Source organism: Rhipicephalus microplus, chromosome 4, assembly GCF_043290135.1.
Source record: "Rhipicephalus microplus isolate Deutch F79 chromosome 4, USDA_Rmic, whole genome shotgun sequence".
NCBI classification, from domain to species: Eukaryota; Metazoa; Arthropoda; class Arachnida; order Ixodida; family Ixodidae; genus Rhipicephalus; species Rhipicephalus microplus.
This window is the reverse complement of record NC_134703.1, coordinates 37729016-37748303: the sequence shown is the minus strand read 5'-3', so window position 1 is coordinate 37748303 and position 19288 is coordinate 37729016. Positions and strand designations below refer to the sequence as shown.

The following is a 19288-nucleotide window of genomic DNA, read 5'->3' as shown; positions in this document are numbered from 1 at the left end:
TCAGCCGCACTAGGTGAAACCTGTGGAGGGACAAAACGTGCAGTGTTTCGAGAGAGATTTTATTGATGAGGCACTATTGGCACCAAACCTGCAACCATCTATGTAAAAAAAAAAAGACAGGAAATAACAAGTACGATATCTTCGTAAAAATTTCTGGCTGATATAGCCACTCTGCGGTAAACTTGAAGCAATAGCATATTAGAACGCGACCCCAGAAGCAACGTCCCGCACAAAAATTACGGTCTTTACCACATTTTTCGTCGTTCCACTGGCCGAGATAAGCCGTTTCGACAATGACAGGCTGCCGAACAACGCCGCCGAGAAAACGACGGAGTGTCGCACCCGAGCGTATATCGAGCACAGACGCGGAGAGCAACGACGTATTGTTTCCGGCAATGCGTGCCGTAAACCAGCCCACCTTGTTATACGGCTATTCGGAAGACCGTTCCCGAAACGAGTACTTCGAGAACCGGCAATTTTATTGCCACCGTAGGGTATACAGTCTTCGACTGCCTACGTTGTAGCATCGAAATAAGTATAGTGTTGAAATGCCAATTACAGTTTCCGTAGTGGGTGAGCCAGCTTCCGGTGCGATGTTTTCCGTAGCCGTTAGTATGTTTGGGTCCTGTTTTAACGTGCTTTATGCACGATAAGTATTGCTCAGCAGCTCTAAGTGCAAACAAGTTATCATTTTTAATTTCATAAATACTTTGACGTGCAGCGTTTGAATACTATCGTTCGAGAGTCCAAATAATGTGTTCAGCGTTTTTCAGTCGGAGCGCATTTGTTCACATTTATGTTACTCTCGTCGGATAGAACGTTGTTATATCTGCTTCTCAGAGACGCTGCTGGTTACTTGGCATAGCTAAACATCGTTTCGTCTGCATTTTCACTTCACTGTCATGTTATAACGCTACATAATACGACCAAATGAATACTTAATTAAACCAAGAAAGACTAAAGGGACAATAATTGTTGTTTTTAATTGTAACATACTATTGAAGACGTAATTTGAAGCACACTAAAGGAAACTAAAAAAACCCCTACCCACCAATAAATATGAACTCAGAGACTCTGAATTACTCGTTCGATGCTTTACCAATGGAGCTAGGACGGTAGGTCATCCTTGCCAACTTCATTGGTACTTCTGTAAGTCTAACTCAATTCAGTGTTATTGAACATCACTTGTAGGTAGTAAAAAAAAAACTACTGTGCATAGAGCTTTGCATCTGACGACTCGTTGACAGACGGTGCCCTCAAGCGTACATCTAAGAATAATGCAGAGAAGGCGCGACGTGGAGCACATGCCACTAAAATTATTATTTTTGTAGAGTGTTCATGATGAAGAACAGAGTCTAAAGGCAATAGAGGAAAAATAAGTGACGATACATCGGCACTTTAGAAATTTCTTCTCAAAGTGGTATTCTTTCCTTTTACTTTCTTTACTTCATCGTGCGTATTGATTACATTGTTACGTGGCCGTATTTGTCTTCCAGCCATTGCGACCTGCAAGATAAAGACGCTGCGCTCATAGCCCGTAACGCCAGCATGCAGTCAGTCATCCATGGCGTGGTACAGACGTTCTTTCAGGCCTCGCCGAAAGAAAGCTCTGGTGCGCCAGCCATTAAATAGCGATTAAGAGCTGCGCCACAGACGCCCAGCTCCTCGGGCTTTCATTACAAGTGCTTCACAGCACAGCGCAGGCGGGCCTGAGATGATAAAAAAGGCTAAGAAATTGAAAAAAAAAGATGAGGCCGACACCAACATAAGTGCATATAAACAAGACAAAAGCAAATCAAAAACCAATTTTCGAACTTCATAAAAACACCACCAAAAGTAAAATTATGCATTGCACCTGGAAGGAATCGTTCAGGGCTGTTCTGTGTTCCCAACGAAAATAAATTAAATAAGTACAAACAACAAATATGGCCCACACGCTAGTGTTGGAAGGTATATAAGAAGGCAATGTGCCTCGAAGGCGTATTATGTTTAGGGGCTTGCAGCGTGCCGCGGACAGCTATCAAGGCCCATTACCTGGCACGAAAGCACCGCGTGCTACTTTTAACCGGACAGCGCAACGACGCTTTTGACGCAGGACGACCACGTGTGCGTATTCTACGTGGATACCTGCTTCGATATAAGCTTTCGATCGACTATCATATCGAACGTAGCAGGCGTATTATATGACCTTGCGGAGCTAATGAATTCTCTCGTACTCACACCATCCTGAGTCGAGAGTATCAATAAATGGCGGCCGATCTTTCAATAGTCATGAGACTTGAACTGGCAGTGCGTTAATATTGTTTTTACAAAAAAGCTGCCCTTTCACTCTTTAAAAACAATTGTTCGGTAGCGGTAAGACTGGAAAATTTCTGCGTGCGCGTGCTGCCCTGCCGAGTGTTCCATTGCTTGAAACGGAATTTCAGTGATGCCAAGCTTCATGAGCCGACTAAAACTTTGGGGAAATCTAGGCGCAAGCATTTAAAATACCAAAGGCACTATAACTAAAGAATGAAAAAGGAGACAAAGAGAACGCCAAGAGGTCGGTGTTATTTGTATGAGAATTCCTTTCCTAAAATTTTAACTTACCCAAGCTTCCCCACGAAACGACTGCTCTCATCTCGAAACGATTTCTCGGAGAAGGAGTTTTAGGTGTACTTAGCTGAAGGATCTAAAAAAAAAACTAAGAAAAATGTGTGATGAATAAAGTATCTGTACTTTTTTGTTGCATATTTTTCTGCTCGGTGCCCGCCTGCAAAAATGGATCACTCCGATTCCGTCTACACCACATGTTTTAAAGATTTCTCATAGAAGCACAATATTACTAAATAAAGGAAAATGAGAGAGCTTGAGGCATGAATTCAATAGATCCTCATCCAAGAACCATGCAGGAGGCGCCTAGAAGGGGAAGAGAAATTAAGGCAGGGAAAATGGTCAGCGAAGAGGGCAAGGAAACACAGAAAAGTTGCGGAAAAGAGCAGAACACAAAATGGGGAACGAAACCTGGGCGCCGGAAAAAGAACAAACACGTATCAGGAAACAAAGTAACCGCTCAGTGGGCGGCTCCTAATCACCGAGCCCACTCCTTACGCAGGAAGGAATGCGGCTTCGAGATGTCCGGTCCGACATGACGGGCCGGGGGCACCCATCGCTTCATGACGTGCGCACGCCCTTCGATCATCCGTACGGAAGATTCGATAGGTTGTGCGAAAGGTCGAGGTACGAAGCGAAGAGGCAACACAAACTACAGCGAACACTACACGAGAGCCTCCGGTAGTGAACAGCCGAAGAAGAAACCTGAACGAGACGCCCTTGCTGATGAGTATAGAAACGGACCCGAACAAAACAAGAAAAAAGGAAAGTGTACGTGTAAAAAAAACGGTGTTCTGAGCGGTCGGACCCCACTGAATAACGATGAAAGTTGAGGTGGGGTCGAGCAACGAAGAAACGCGAGCGTTGGCAGCAATAAGAGCAACAGCGGTAGAAGAAGAGATGCGGCGCGGGCACCAACTCCGGAACCACACGCCCACACCGATTAGCGAGCCCGATGGGAGAAGAATTCCGATAAATGTATGAAGGAGGAAGAGAGACTGCTGTGCGAAGAGGAGGATGATACGTCGTGAGCAACGTGCAAGGAAAGGAGGGAGAAGACGAGGCCCGCGGCCTTTTCGGGGGAAGAGGAAAGCAGGGGAGGACGTAAAGGCACGGATATATAATATAAACGTTGTAACGCTCAGCAGCAAGACGTGGTTCGCGAGGCCGACCGATGGTCTCGCATCGAGAGTGAGGCGTGCGGAGAATCCACAAGTTTCTGTTGCGCGCCCGAGAGTGGGTCGTGTCGAAAGCAGCTGGAAGCACGAAGCGGGCCGAGGGGGATTTCTCAGGAGCGGCTTCGGCGCAGCGGGAGGGTCGGTTCTTCCAGAACGTCTTGGACGTCGAGAAAATTGTTATCGCCTTGGATGCGTGGAAAACGTTTTTTTTTTTTTGTTTTTTTTTTTTTTTTGAAACACCAGCTGTACAAAGGCGTTCATGTTCGTACTAAACGGCCTTTAGTTGGATTCCCGGAAGCGTCCGATGTGCCGCAAAACTCGGCCGCACAGCCACTCCCCCCCCCCTCAACCTCAGCCTCTACCGCCCCCCCCCCCCCCAAAAAAAATAACGGAAGGGTCGTGACCCGTGAGAAAGATACACATCTAAGTGCTGTGCACCTTCCAAATTGCGACCGTGTAAGCGGAAGCCGGCGATTTCCTCCAAGACCCAATCGATGGAGGTCGTCCCAGCAGTGATTTTCAATAAGCGTACAGCTTCGTATTTGTAAACCTCAGCGTTAAGGAATAAAGCGTCGCACAGCTCGTTCACCCCTATACCAACAGGTGGCATGCAATAAGCAGTTCAAACCGGTTAGCTGCAACGCTATCAAATGAACAAAACCAATGAAAAGATAAACGGCTAGTAATTGCACGAATGAAACTGCGTCATAATGTGTTGGCGGATCCCCCGCGCGAATTCGAAGGAACACGAGGACGCGAAAGTGATACAAAATGGCGCACAGATACGTCAATAAAACCGAAAACCAGCACGCCAGCCATCCTATCTGGGCCCGGTTCAAGGCCATCCACTGCCGGTCAAGCCAGTGTCACGCAGACTCCAACGTCAAGGGCGAGAATTGGGCGCACGGAGTAAGCGTGTCTGCGAGGAGGGCACCAAGGATTCGTATAGGGGCGCAAGGAAGCGCAAGCTCTACGAAAGCGAAGGAAAAACAGGCGTCGGGGTGCAATGGCGACTGTTACAGAAGAAGAAAACAGATACACGAGAGAGAGACGGGAGAGCCAGCGACCGGCAGTGAAGGACCGCTTTTCTTCCTCACCCACTCCTCTCATCCGCGCCGCCTTGAAGCGATGTGTGGTGGTGCCACAGCTCACGCCCTGCGGCCAAACGGCAAGGACCTCTGGAGATGCCATGGCAGCGCGGCTGGCGGAAGGGGACCCAGCAAGGGGGAGGGGCAACGCACGAAACGATGCAGCAGCAACGGCGCTGCAAGTCGTTCCGTACAAGCATCAAATAGTAGGTTTGGAAGCGGAAAAAAAGATTTTTTTCAGGCAATTCGCAGCCCAGCTAAAAAGACGCTCCCTTTTCGCCCAAACCCCATCCTTAATACGCCGCATTTGCACTTTGAGATTGCTGTTTGCTGCTCAAAAGTTTGATTTGTTCGATATGTGGGGTTTAACGGCCCAAAACCTCCACATGATTATGAAAGACGCCGTAGTGGAGGGCTCGAAAGATTTCGACCACCTGGGGTTATTTAACGTGCACCCAAATCTGAGCACCCGGGCCTACAGCAGTTTCGCCTCCATCGAAAACGCAGCCGCCGTAGCCGGGATTCGATCCCGCGACCTGCAGGTCCGCAGCTGAGTACCTTAGCCACTAGGCAACCGCGGCAGGGAAAATGGCGAACACTGGTGAAGGTACTTCGATCAACGCGTCCGATGAGAATGCTGCACGTTGACTGCAGTGACAAGCACAAACAATAATACTAAATTTGCTTAATGATAATTGTAAAATATATACTTCATTTTCCCCCTTATTATTGCATTTGTTCGTTTCACTTATAACAACAGTAGTAATTACCTAGCAGCGTTTTATTGACAGTGGCAGTATAATCTGCCACAGTACAAAAGCCACCGTAGTTTATGGAACCATGCTGTGGAGCTACCAATCAAGTTGGGTGCACAACACTTTTAATCGTATCCTGGTTATATCCAGGAAAACCGACGAAAAAAATCCGGTTCCTGGCGCTATTTAGTACTTCATGCGGAATGTTGATTAAGAGTGCACTAGCGGCATCGGGTCCCAGAGGCATACTCCTATTGGATAAGACGAAGTCTGAGGCATGAAGATGTGCTTCACGTTGCGACACGTACCTTGTAAAGTAGCTTACTATGGACTCAGGTTCATGACTACTGAGCCAAAACTTCCAGCTCTACGTACAACGAAGCTCGAAATATTACCTTTTCCAAGACGAATCAGGGCTCCGACTGCTGCCGCGGCTCCTAGCGCAACTCGCCGTAGAAGCCAGGACCAACGCCGTGATCGCATTGCCTAAATTTGTCACCACGATGCTGATGGACGCGTACCATGGCAGCGCCCCACTTCACAAATCATCATAACAGTTTTCTTTCAAGTTACATGTCCCTTGTGTTTTTAGCGTTGATAATGATGATGATAATCAATGAGGGATAATTGGCACCTGCCCCCTCAGGGCGATCGGCCCTAAGATGACTCGAGGTCAAAAGTCTTCTTCGGCTTCTTCTTCGATCGTATACTGATTTTTCATTGCTTCCAATACCGGGGCCTTAAAAGCTTGCAGCCCCTCATGTGGTCTGGCAGTTCATACCTCTGATCAAATGACAGTGACATGTGATGACATCGCATTGTGTGACATCATGATGGCGTCTCTGATTTCGGTGACATGTTACATCACAATGACGGTATTGGGTAACGTTAACTTGTGATGATGGTTTGTGGCTTTACTCGCGTTGACGCCGACACAACTGACGGTCCCTTTTCGAGCTCAATAAGGCATCTCAGGGTTTTGCCTTGATAAACTTTAAAAGACAGTCTTGGTAAGATAAATGGCACACTAGCAGATACCCTCACAAAACAGCAGAAAGCAAGATACCCACACAAAACGAGCTGCCGGCGCAGTAACAGTCGCTTTTTTTTATTATAGAGAATAATTTCCCTAGAACTTATTGTCGCATGAACGAACTCACCTACTCACAGTACAGACATATTAAACATGCATTAGGCTACGTTTCTTCTTCACCCACGCTTGGTATCTCATTTTCAGTTCTTCATTTATCTCTCCTAGCATTGCTTCGTGATACTTTTTAACAGTAGCTTTCGTATTGTCCATTATTTAGGAGTTAAAATAAGGCCAGAATTATAAAAAGATCTTTAAATAAACTGCACCATCACTTTAACGACGGCTCCTATAGATTCATCAATAACCTATTACTGAAATCCCCGAAGCCATTCTCTTTACATTTTTTTTCCTTGTTTGTGCATATTTAGCGGTGGACAATAAATCAGTTTTGGTCGTGGCTGACAGCTCGCAGAAAAGCTCCTTAGAACATGTTCTCTCTATATATGTGGCCTCTCTCTCTCTCACCATATATATATATATATATATATATATATATCAGCTTGTCTCCCCTAAAAAAGGTCCTAAAATATGAGCTTTATTGCGAATAAGGTTCCAGGAAAGAAAAGGAGAGAAGCAGATGAGTCAAAAATTGGCTTGACTGCAGATCGAATGAATCAATATGCGTCTTTTGTATTATTCTTCAAAACTACCGAAGGAAACTTTGACGCAAAAAGCCCCGCATGTAGCACATTTATTAGCCCGAATTCATGACAATATGATCAAGCCTACTATTATCAATAACTATTCTAATATTACTATTCTAATATTACTATTCAAAACCATTATATTCAACTAAAAATTTCGTTGTCTTCACAATAATTTTATCACTCCTATGCACGTTTGCAAAGTATAAATTTACCTGCATGTCGATATTTGAAAAAATTAACATTGCTTAGGATTTTATGAAGGCCCAATAAATCATGCCTCAAAAATGCTTCAAGCTATGACCAGGAAGCATAAAGAAATGCATCTGTGAACTTCTATTGCTATGCTAAGCGAACTATTACATGCAAAGTCAGGCGCATTTCAGGTTATGTTTTTTTTATGAGAAACTTTATAGTATGCACGCATCAAATACCGCGTCAGCACCGCTAGTGGAAAGAAGTGAGGTCGTCGAACGAATGACGTCAGTGATACAGACAGTGAATTGGATGAGTGCTCGTCTGACATATGGTGGCGAGTGGCCGCTTCTGGTAGGCAGGCAGGCAGGCAGGCAGGCAGGCAGGCCGATGAGCAGGCATAATGAGCATTAATAGACTATTATGAATAAGCATAATCGAATAATAAAGCGATAACCATAAGGTATAAGTTATATGCGAGCGACACTAACTAAAGGTCCAACGAAGCCAGTCATAGAGCGATCTATGGCGATCAGGACAAAGTTTTGGACTGCTTTTTTTTTCATAACCAGAAGCTATTTTCAAACTGTGTCCTGTAAAAAATGACAATATTCACTGCATAGCAAATGGCCAGTAACTACACGCGGCTCAAATTGCAGTGTTCGGAAACCATGCTGGACACAAGAGACGGCGAGTAGGCTTATTATTTGAAAACGTAACACCATAATATAAAGTCGGCTATTCAAAGCTTTATAGCGATATATGTAGGAGGTTCAGTCGGCTTTCTCAGTCCAAAAACTCGCGTGAGCGCCACGGGACGGCTCTATACTCTCCCATAGTAGAGTACCAAGTACACAAAATCGTTAATCGCTTTTTTTCTAAACACACCACAATATAGATCCAACAAATGAAGGGTAAACAATAAGGATTCCAGGTGAAATGAAAACAAACAGGAGCACGTCTGCCTGACGTCTAAAACTAAGAGGAATGTACCATCGTGCTCACGAAGTATTAAAAATAAGCCAACAAAACACGGTTCTGCTCTGAGTACGACTCAGTTTTAAATACAACTTACGTTGTATTGAAGGTAAAACGTGACGCCTGCAAAAGGATTGACGTCACTGTCGTGCTTTTGACCTATACGCGGATCGAGCTTTCGTCGCCTCAAATGTCAAATACGCTTTAGAGAGCCTACCGCGCACTTCATCGTGCTGCGCACGAACAATTAAGTGCCCGACCCGCACCTGTCCGCGATCTTGAATACAGAAATGTGCTTTTAAGAACCACTGCTCGTAAAAATGGTGAGTCTTCGCTGGCGAACAAATAATTGACGACAAATAAATTACTAATAATAACTGTTGGTGTTCATCGTCCCAAAACCACATAATAATTATAAGAGGCGCCGTGGTGAAGGGTTCCGGAAATTTCGACCCCCTGGGGTTCTTTAACGTGCACCTAAGTCTGAGCACACGGGCCTCAATCCTTTTTGCCTCCATCTAAAATTGGGCCACCGTGGCCGGGATTTGAACCCGCGACCTATCTGGCAGGAGCCGAGTGCCTTAGTTACTAGACCGCCATGGTGGGTTGTATGGCAAAGAAATTAAGTCAATGACTAGAGAACTGTATCATCACTGACGCACGGTGTCCAGTGACGGTTGATAAATACATTTACCAAGACTGGGAATCCTGCGACACTTAGGGGTGGACCTTAGCCAGTGAGTCACTGGCTAAGGTGCTGCGGTAAGCTCAAGAACAAGGGTTCGATATCTGGCTATTGCGGCCGCATATCGATGAGCTTCAACTGCGAGAACAACCATGTGCTTAGATTTAGGCAAGGTTAAGTTAGCTGATCCGGAGTTGGCCACTATATGGCGAGTCTCACACTCTTATAGTGATTTTCCCACGCAAAATGCAAGAATCTCTTTTCTTTTGTTGTTGTTATGCCTCATCCGGAATGGTGATGTATGTAAGGAGATTGCTACGCTCGCTCTTAAGCGATTGTACGTGTACGCTGGTTACTCATATATAATAAATAAAACATGAATACTTTCAACAAAGCTTGTAACTGTTGCGGAAGACTCCTCACAGTTCGTATAGCAGTATTATTATTTGCGCGTTGCTTAAGACAGTGAATGCAGAGTTGTCGTGCCCGACTCGGTGTAACAATATAGCCATGTAGATGCTCAAGTTTATTGGGGCCTTTATAGACTAGCCCATCAGATGTGAATACAAAACTGAAAAATAGAAATTACGAAAGCGTAAAACAAGGCCCTGTTTTGGCCCAGTAGCGCCGACGTTGCGCTTGAATCAGATTACGTGCGGGGAATTTCCGCCGCCACAATTTTATTGGTACTCCATGCTGCTCGCTTGTTGTTGCAAGGACGTGCGTAAATAAGTGCGAAACAGTGACGCGGTGATGGACGAGAAACTCAAGTGCCTGCGACTTATATCAAACCTCGATGCGTTATTCCGTACATCAACCACTGCGCGTAAATAAAGCTTCATTCCAAGCTCCCAAGAGCAAACTTTGTCGCATTCGAAAACGACGAACAAGCATGTTTGGATCTAACGCCTCGGCGGCGAGATGCAAATAACGACGAATGTCACAATGGACATTTCGAATTATCCTAAAATCCGCGCAAATGATGCAAATCTCAAAGTGCGTCGCATGTACGTATGCATCTAATGCCTCAGCAGTCAATTCGGAAGAACAATAGAAATCACAATAGAAAATTTCGAATTTTCGCAAAATCCGAGGAGGTTATTCACAGGGTGCATTGCGTGTCATTACGCTAAACCACGTGCGTATAGCACTAACGTATGCGTCAAGCGGCGAGTTGGGCGTGTTGGCGCATACATTATTCTGCGGATGCTGCAAAGCAAAAAGCACATGGATAGCGTGCTTATGTGGATGACATGCTCACAAACACCTCCCAGAGATAGGAAATACGTTCAGCTGATAGTTCGAGTAATGCGCGCTTCGCTCTTCTGAATGGCTCAAGTGTTTTTCAGAATGACTGAGCAATCCTTACAGGTTACACAACGGCTAGGCAAACACATGTATATAAAAAACTTTATAGAAGCCAACAAGCTCAAAACGGCCGAGAGACCTCGCCAGTCTAGTCGGTGGCTCCATCCATGTGATGACTCTCGGCGACAAAACGAGCCCTCTGGGCAGCCTGTTCTTCCCGCGTGAGATCCTGAATACACCATCTTTCATCCGAGCTGACCACGTCGTACATGGAGGAACCCACGTTAGACGGGCGTCCTTAAATATACTTTTATTCACGCGCATTTATCACATTGTTGGTAGGCTGTCTTAAAGCATCGCTGACGCATCTGCGAGTTTAACACATGTGCACCATTTTCGAACGCCATCCTTTCTGCGTACACTAACCTGCTCCGTTCATCTATATCTTATGGTGCAATGTTTCAGAATATGAGTCAGGTACGCGGAGGTGCTTTCGAGTACTTCTGCTTGGCGCACCTGTTCGGAACGGAGGCAGTCACCGGATTTCCTCAAACGCTATAGGCGCTCTATGCAGTGACTCAAAGGTCGAACGCGCGCCGGAAAGAGTGAAGCAAGAGGGTATACGTTGCTGACGCCCACTCGACCGTGACTCGGGATGAGCAAGCGCGCCACAGCTTGAACAGCACACCTGCTGCCGAGCGAGAAAGCAAACACAACGAAAAAAGAAGCCGGGCACACATTGAAATATAGGTGACGGCACTCGAGGAACGTCAACGCTTGCAACACTCGGAACAAGTGCTGAGATACTATAGACGCGTGTTGACGGTTTGTACAGGCTGTCACATTCCAGCAAGGCCTCGTGCGATTGCCGCAACGGCAGCAACTTGAATTATTTCTACAATTTTACACCCCAGAACGTGCTAGTTTTTTTGTATGGGAGTGAGGGAGTACTAAAGCATCGTGTTTCGTTCAATTGTTAGGACGGCAACGGCAAATGCTTTCAGCGGCAAGGCGCAGCATTCGCGATGAGTCAGACACGAAATAGTGCGCGAGTACGCGTAAGCAACGAGGAAAGGTGTTGTCGACCGTCGGCTGACGTCGCGATAAGCAAAAGAAAAAGATTGCTTTAGCGACACGCTGGGAGGATCCGTCGATGGCCGCTGACGTTGCTGCTCTCACGGATAACCCGTTACGTTAATCAAAGTTACTTGTTTCGTGTAGTTAAAGGTGTCTAATTGCAGGAAGAATGTGGTCAATGTCTCCTCACTCAGCGCCATGCACACGCGTTCTAATCCTTGGCGTTTCCCGACGTTTACATTATCGTTCCTTCCAAGAAAGAGTGACCACAACAGCGATAGAGAATAAACATACGTGATTTGATTGATTGATATGTGGGGTTTAACGTCCCAAAGCCACAATATGATTATGAGAGACGCCGTAGTGGAGGGCTCCGGAAATTTAGACCACCTGGGGTTCTTTAACGTGCACCCAAATCTGAGCACACGGGCCTACAACATTTCCGCCTCCATCGGAAATGCAGCCGCCACAGCCGGGACTCGAACCCGCGCCCTGCGGGTCAGCAGCCGAGTACCTTAGCCACTAGACCACCGCGGCGGGGCAATATATAAACATACGTGGCGACAAGGTTTCATAAAACGAATGCTTGAACGAGTTGCCCCACACAAAACAGAGTAAAAGAAAACACAGAGAGAGAGAGAGCACGAAGGCGCAGATTTATTTATTTATTTGTTTGGTTAAGTACACAGAGAACACGACATGGGAAATAGGGAAGGAACAGGTTGACAACTGCCACCTATAGGGGCACAAAGCCTGCCTGCTCCTTCGGGAAGGGGAGGCATAGAGAAATTAAGAGAAAAAGAAGGAGAGAGAAGATGAAAGTTAAAAAATACGCACGTACAAATTTATATGTGCGTCTTTAGTCGCGTTCTGTCTTTCTTCTTTCTTTTTGCGCCATTTTATCTGTCCTAACATATAGTTTGAGTCCAAATAACTAGTACACATTTAGATCGACATTCGTGCTACTGAAGTTAGAAATAGGCCATGCAATGGGCGGCGATTCTTTACTCTTCGCAACATGTTCACATTCAGAAAATTACGAAACCGTGCGTTGACAATTAACAGCAAAATCGACGCAGCTAAAAGAACACAAGCACCGTGGAATTATGAAAAGCTTGGCCTGCTGCAGACGTACATCTCTTATTGCAGACATTGTTTATTAAAATACCACAGACAATTGTAAAGACATTCTAAACACACTCTGTAAGACGTTGGAAGCTTTCTGGTGCGAGGAAACCTGACAAGGCGCAACTCGGAACGCCGCTATGTGTATATCTGGCTGGGCGTTCCCAGAACTGCGTGTAAACATCCCTTTGCGTCACTGATATCCCCACGGATCCAATAATACCTCCAAAAGCCTAGGCGACGTGAGCCTCGGATTTATTTTTTGATTTCGTTCGGAGAAAAAAAAACAAAACCCGAGACGTTGTGAAGTGAAGATAAGGTCTCACTCGCAAGCATCCGTGTATGTATAGCGAATGTTTTCCAGACGAGATTTCTATCCGTTAAGAGCCGCCCATAGTTTGACCTTGGCAAGACACCCACACCAAGTTCATCAGCGCTACTTTGTATGCTGCACCTGATAGCGGCCGGGTGCCGTACTCTAGGCGGGCGACGCGGGAGCAGCTTGTTAAACAATGGTGCCGCTTCGCTAAATATCGCCTAGAGTATAAGAGCGTGTTTTAAAGCGCACAGCACGAGGCGGCGGAAGCAATAAGTGAGACGCTCGCTAGTTAAAACGCCAGACAATGCGAGCCCGGAATTTCTGGTATTTCTCTGCATATACAGGCGTGCAAAAAAAAAAACACGAAAGTAAACAACGGCGCAAGATTTTTCGCTATGAAAGTATAGGCGTATTGAGAGTGTGTAAGTGTGTATGAATGCTAAATAAGGCAGCGCCAAACGTTATGGCGTGTTGCATTTTCCCCCAGGGTTTTATATACCTTAAAAAACCACAATGCGGTTACGACAGACTCCGAGAATTCAGACCACCCTTGTTTTTGTTTTTTTCTACGAGCACCTAAATTTAAGCAAACTGGCCGCTAGCCTGTACAGCCTCCTTCGAATCGCAGCCACCGTGGCTAAAATTCAATGCCATGATCTTCGCGTTCAGAAGTCTAGCGCCATAATCATTAAATCACCGTGGCGGGTATGTATGCAGAGACTAAAGAAGAAACTGCCGAAGGTAATGACCCATTACGTATTTGGGGACCAGCTAAAGTCGGGCAACTGATACGTTTGCAATCTTATTTCGAAGTCACGCTGCTCAGATGGAACACGTGGCAGGAGGTGCGCCCAATAATTATTCTGCAACCTGTTTTGTTTCTTTTTTTCTTTAACATTACCGGTGAGAAAATGGAAGTTTTATCGCCTTACCACGCCGCCCTTTCTCACGTCCCAACGGAGCGACTTCATGGCGTACTTATTTTAATATCTAAAAGCGTCCGTTCACCACCGGTAAAGTTCCAAGCCAAACCGCTTTTTCGACAGATGGTCTGTACGTGACCTCGCAAATAGCGCTTTTTGGCAGCGCCGTTGACGGCGCTGATTCGCAGACCTCCGCACTCGCACCGTTCATGTCAAAAAAAAAAAAAAAAAAGAAGGAATCCGCTGTCTGCACGGTTGGACAGAACAAGAGCTCATTACAATTTTAAGTCCACCAACCGATACGTTTTAGTTCGTAGGATCAGCAAAAACTGAGTTTAAAAAGAGGTGCCGCAAGAGCAGAAGGGAAAAGAAAAAGGTAAAGGAGTCCTTTTTCAAGCGTTCAACTTTTCCCGTTTGATTCTTTCTCTTCGTTCCGCTAATGCCTTCCTGCCGCCGAACGCAACCCACGAACCGTTTGAAGGCACGGAGTCCGCCCCAAGAGCATTACGCCGAAACATCCTCCTCGATCTCGGTTTCCAAACGTTGTCGTGCATATAAACGGGACTCGAAGTCACGTGCGCATCTAGTTCTAACTTGACAACAGGACATCGCGACGCGATTGATTGATTGATATGTGGGGTTTAACGTCCCAAAACCACCATATGATTATGAGAGACGCCGTAGTGGAGGGCTCCGGAAATTTCGACCACCTGGGGTTCTTTAACGTGCACCCAAATCTGAGCACACGGGCCTACAACATTTCCGCCTCCATCGGAAATGCAGCCGCCGCAGCCGGGATTCGAACCCGCGCCCTGCGGGTCAGAAGCCGAGTACCTTAGCCACTAGACCACCGCGGCGGGGCACATCATCGCGACGCGAGAAAGCCGAGGAAAAGAAAAGGCAAGGACGTCAACCAGACGTGCGTGTGGTTCGCTACCCTACGCATGGAATAGAGGTTTAGGTGTCAGCAAAAAAAAAAAGGCAATTCAAAAGCGCTTCCTTCATCTGGATTACAGGAGCAAATTGAAGCTCTTTGCATGAGTGTGTGTCGTGTACTAATTTTGTTTCTATCCCATAGGAGATGCTTTTTCTATAACTGCTCTTCCGTGCTCTTCCGGGAATGGGACCTTCGTTCCCGTGCTTATATTAGCGCAGTCCTATACTGTTGTTACAGGCAAGAAGGACGGTCATTCGTTCATATCAAAGCAACAATATAATGTGAAAACCTAATGACTACTCACCTCGATAAGAGAGCATATTGCTATACATCAGAAGCAGTTGATCGCCGACAAGCCCGCGATCGAAAGATAAAATTATCGCAAAACAGCGCATGCGGTCGGCGTACATTTTATGGCCGCGTTTCTGTGGGTTCATTGGCACCGGGTTTTTCACGCGCGACACCGCGTGAGAAGTATGAGTTATAAAAGCTCCGCTTAATAGTACAAACCAGCCTATACGGATACCATAAGCAGCCAATCATGTCTCGAGAGGCCCAATAAATTGAGGTAATATTTCTTTGTCATGGGACTAAGCATGGCTTTTGGAAATGCACGTGAGATCTATGAAGACAAATTTGGGGGAGACGACGACATATTACAAAAGTTTAGCGAACTTGGAAGGACGCATAGCTGCTGCGTGCACCAGTTTTTCAAATATGTGACGACAACAGATCTCTGCAGGGCGCACCGTTTTTAGCAAACTACCCCAGCCTCTTCTTAAAACCTTTGTGAACTATGCTTAACATATTTTGAGTTGAGAGCGATTTAATAGACAGAAACGAACTACAAGGGAAGTAAGTATGGCAGTGAACTGCTGAACACCAAGTCGCTGTTTTTTATACCTGCAGAGGCGTTCCGAACTGACGAGCCAGAATGCGAGAATTTGACGAGAAATGTGCATCGATATCATGGTAGAGAGCCCCGGATCGAGAAATATATTCTGTAAACCCGCTACGGTGTGCGTCACGATAAGATCATTATTGTGGCTAGTATAGCATTCTCAAGTTTATCTTATGAAGAGAATCAAAGAAGCTGTAGCTCTTCGTACTCGGCATAATTTTTTAATCGTGTAATTCTGGTTTTGTTTTCTAAACTCTTGATCAAAGATTTTTTTTAAAAATGCATGAAACACTTAGGCCTGCATTGTTGCATACTGGTTCCGTTTCTCCGAAGAAAAGGGACGATGAAATTAGCAGCTCTTGCGAACATTTTGAGATGAATCACCATGTTTCTCTGGTTACTTATGTAGTTAGAAGTTGCGTTGGTACATCTAAAACTTTGTAGCTTGGGTGGGTGCGCATACAGAAACATAAATTCAGCGAGAATCCTTCCCTCAGCTATGCTAAAAAGCAATAAATGACGTCGCCGCCATGTTCCGTCAGGTGAACAATCACGTCTACGTGTATTTAATAATGCGAAAAACTTGTGGCAATCAACTTCTAACAACCACGCACACGCAAAATGTTAAAAAAGATGCGTTCATGGTTGAGAGTCGTTTAAAGGTCTTTGACATGCATGGTCGACAAGTGCGTTTATCACTTCAAAGGCTTCATCAGTGTCATTGTTAAATATTTCCGTACAGCTTACTAAAGACGTAGGCGATCGGCACTGTGAACGAATTCAGCCGTATACGTCATACCGAGTGGAGCACGTAAGACTGCTTCGTCACTAGTCATCTATCTATAGATGCCGCTCATCATAACGATTGGACGTTTACGTCTAGCAGCCGCGATATGAATCATGATTATGAAGGACGCCTTAGTGAGGACTTCGGAAATTTAGACCACCTGAAGTTCTTTAACGTGGACCAGAATCTACCTACTGCGGCGTTTAGTATTTTGTCTCCATTAGTATGCGGCCGCCACATTCTGGATTCGATCTCGCAAACTTCGCGTCAACTGTCGAACACCGTAACTATTGAAACACTGTGTCATGAATTGTGCATGTATGGGCCATGCACATCAACAAAGTTAATATGTTTGTGCTCCTGCTTTCCTCTACTTGCTTTGTCTCTTTTGATGTTCCTGAACCATTCGAAAAAGTCGTGCGGCAGTTCGAGAAACCCGGGTGGACAGCACCGACGCACGACGACGTTTTAGACACTGGGAGCATTGCTAAAATATGTTTTTGTTGTTGTTAGCCCCTAGCCTGCCGCTGTTCAAAGAGTAAAAACGAGATAACGACCATGAAAGCGTTTCCCGACTGGGCCCCATTCGCGTTGCAGAAAAAGGGTAATTTTTTTTTTTTTTTAACGGGCACGCAAGAGCGATGAAAGCTGTGTGCCATACGGGCGTCACGCTGCGCCTGTGCTAGCGCTCGACCTACTTACCTATGACGGTGCTGGCGGCAACGAGGGCGAACGGTATCCACAGGCCCGCAGGACGCTGGCGTTGAACGACACTCATGTTTTGGCGGCCCCCGGGACTGAAGCGCACAACCAAAAAACAAAAGGGGGGGGGGGGGGGCGGGCACGAATAACAAGTGACAGGGGGAAGAAACCGAAGCACACAAGCAACGGCGAGGAGCACTTATTTCCCGGGGCAGGTCTCCGCAGACGACTCCGTGGTCTCTTCGTCCTCCACCGTTGTCGAGAGCAACAACGCCGCGAACACTGCGCGGTCACTTAGGGATTGAACCCGTCATGCGAAATCACAGCCACCGGTCTTGCAGGGGCCGATGGAGAACAACACACTGACGAGAAGCGTTTTTCTTTGCTAGGAAAGTCGACGCCAACCGAACCCAATTATCACTGTACACCTCGGGTATTTTCTTGTCCACGGGCGAAACCGGGAACTTTCTTACAGAAATGGTCCGCGGGAAAAAGATTTCTAGGAGTAACAGTAACGCGCTACCATCACTGCCACTTTCGTCGGTCGGGTAGTGCCGGTCATCCAGGCAGCGAGCGGCGGTTGACCCGACGCGGGACGACGCGCAGATGTGGGCGCGGACTCCGCACAAGCGCGCGAGAAGTCACGCCTCCCGACTCCCGGAGACGACGCCGTGTTCAGCGCAGAATCGCGGCGCACAGCACGCAGGTGTCGTCGTCCAAGCGGAGAACGAGCGTCTCCTTCGGTCGAGTGCACGGGCCAAGGCGTCCCAGCATGCACGGCGGGGATTCAAAAACGCGCGCACACGGCTGCTGTGCCCCACAAGGAGCGCCGATGAGCGAAGCAGCGTCGACCGTTGCCGACGGTGGACTGGTTTTTTTCGCTGGCGCGCTCGGGAGTCGGGCGGGACCACGCGGCTGGTGGCGGCACGGAGCGAAGAGATCGCGCGCGCTTCTCCTCCTCTCTCTCGCTCCAGCGCCGTCAACAAGCGCGAAGAGCGAGTGAGAAAGCCGCGCGCGCAAAGAGAGAGCGAGGCGCTATCGGTATCTTGAGTGGCAGTGTGGTGCATTGTTTCCCGGCGATATGTAAAAGTTCGCCTAATATTACGTACGTGCCGTTTCTTGATATATGTGCTGCAAAAAAAAAAAAAAAAAACAGTGTGAAGACGCATGTACAATGGGTAAACAGCGCTAGTACGTCTCGTATACATGTCCTCTTTTTTTGTTTATTGCTTTATATTCATCGTACCTATGTGAAGTCATTGTGTAGCATCTCATTCACCCGCAAATTATTCTAAAACATTAAATGGTATTTGGAACACTGTATGACCAAAGATATTGATACAAATAATGATTTTATTTGTTATTTTCCTGAAAATAGGGCGTAGCTGTGCGAGTAAAATGTTCATAAATAGATCTAATTGAGAACAGGTAAAACTTAAGCTACCCGTCGCAAACTAGCCGAGTTTATCAAGTGCGTAAAATTGATTCGGTCTCACGTGTCAAAAACCAGAATATGAGATTTAAATACACCGCAGAAAGAAACTACAGCCTTACTTGATTCAGCTGCAGCATTTCAACGGGCTCATAAATGTAACTGTGCAAAAGCTTTTGCATTTCACCCTCGTCTAAATACGGCCGCCGATGCCGGGAATCGAACCCACGCCCTGGCGCTCAGCGGCGCAGCGCGGCAGCCAGCAGGGCACCTACGAAGGGCTTCAGTGCGAATTTCAAAGGCACAAAGGGTGGAATTTTCCGCAGCTGCAGCAAACAACAACAACAGCAAAAAATAGTGACGTCACCACTGACTGCGGTCGTCATTCTTCAGCTGCGCTCGTGGGTGCTATCGAGAAACACATATGCCACTGACGTGGGCACCAGTTGTCAAGTATTTATTTTAATTTATTTCTTTATTTTTACTTTGTTGCATTTCCCCATGAAGACAATTGTTTTCTCTGTTGTGATGTCTTTAGGGTAGCGGTAAGTATATAGCTTGTTCTTGCT

At 46.4% G+C, this 19288-nt stretch overlaps 1 protein-coding gene across 4 annotated transcripts in view; it reads right to left on the bottom strand.

The window, feature by feature from the left end:
• LOC142814230 (kin of IRRE-like protein 2) overlaps nt 1–18169 on the bottom strand; it is a 314543-nt gene extending 296374 nt beyond the window's left edge. For 3 of the 4 annotated variants that reach the window (XM_075892565.1, XM_075892566.1, XM_075892568.1), the window contains exon 1: nt 17288–18168. In XM_075892565.1, coding sequence (XP_075748680.1) covers nt 17288–17363 — 76 coding nt within the window. In that variant the 5' untranslated portion in view covers nt 17364–18168. Of the gene's footprint in view, nt 1–17287 lie in introns of all 4 variants that reach the window. The other variant, XM_075892567.1, reaches the window with a different exon arrangement.
• Between the last annotated feature and the right edge of the window lie 1119 nt (nt 18170–19288).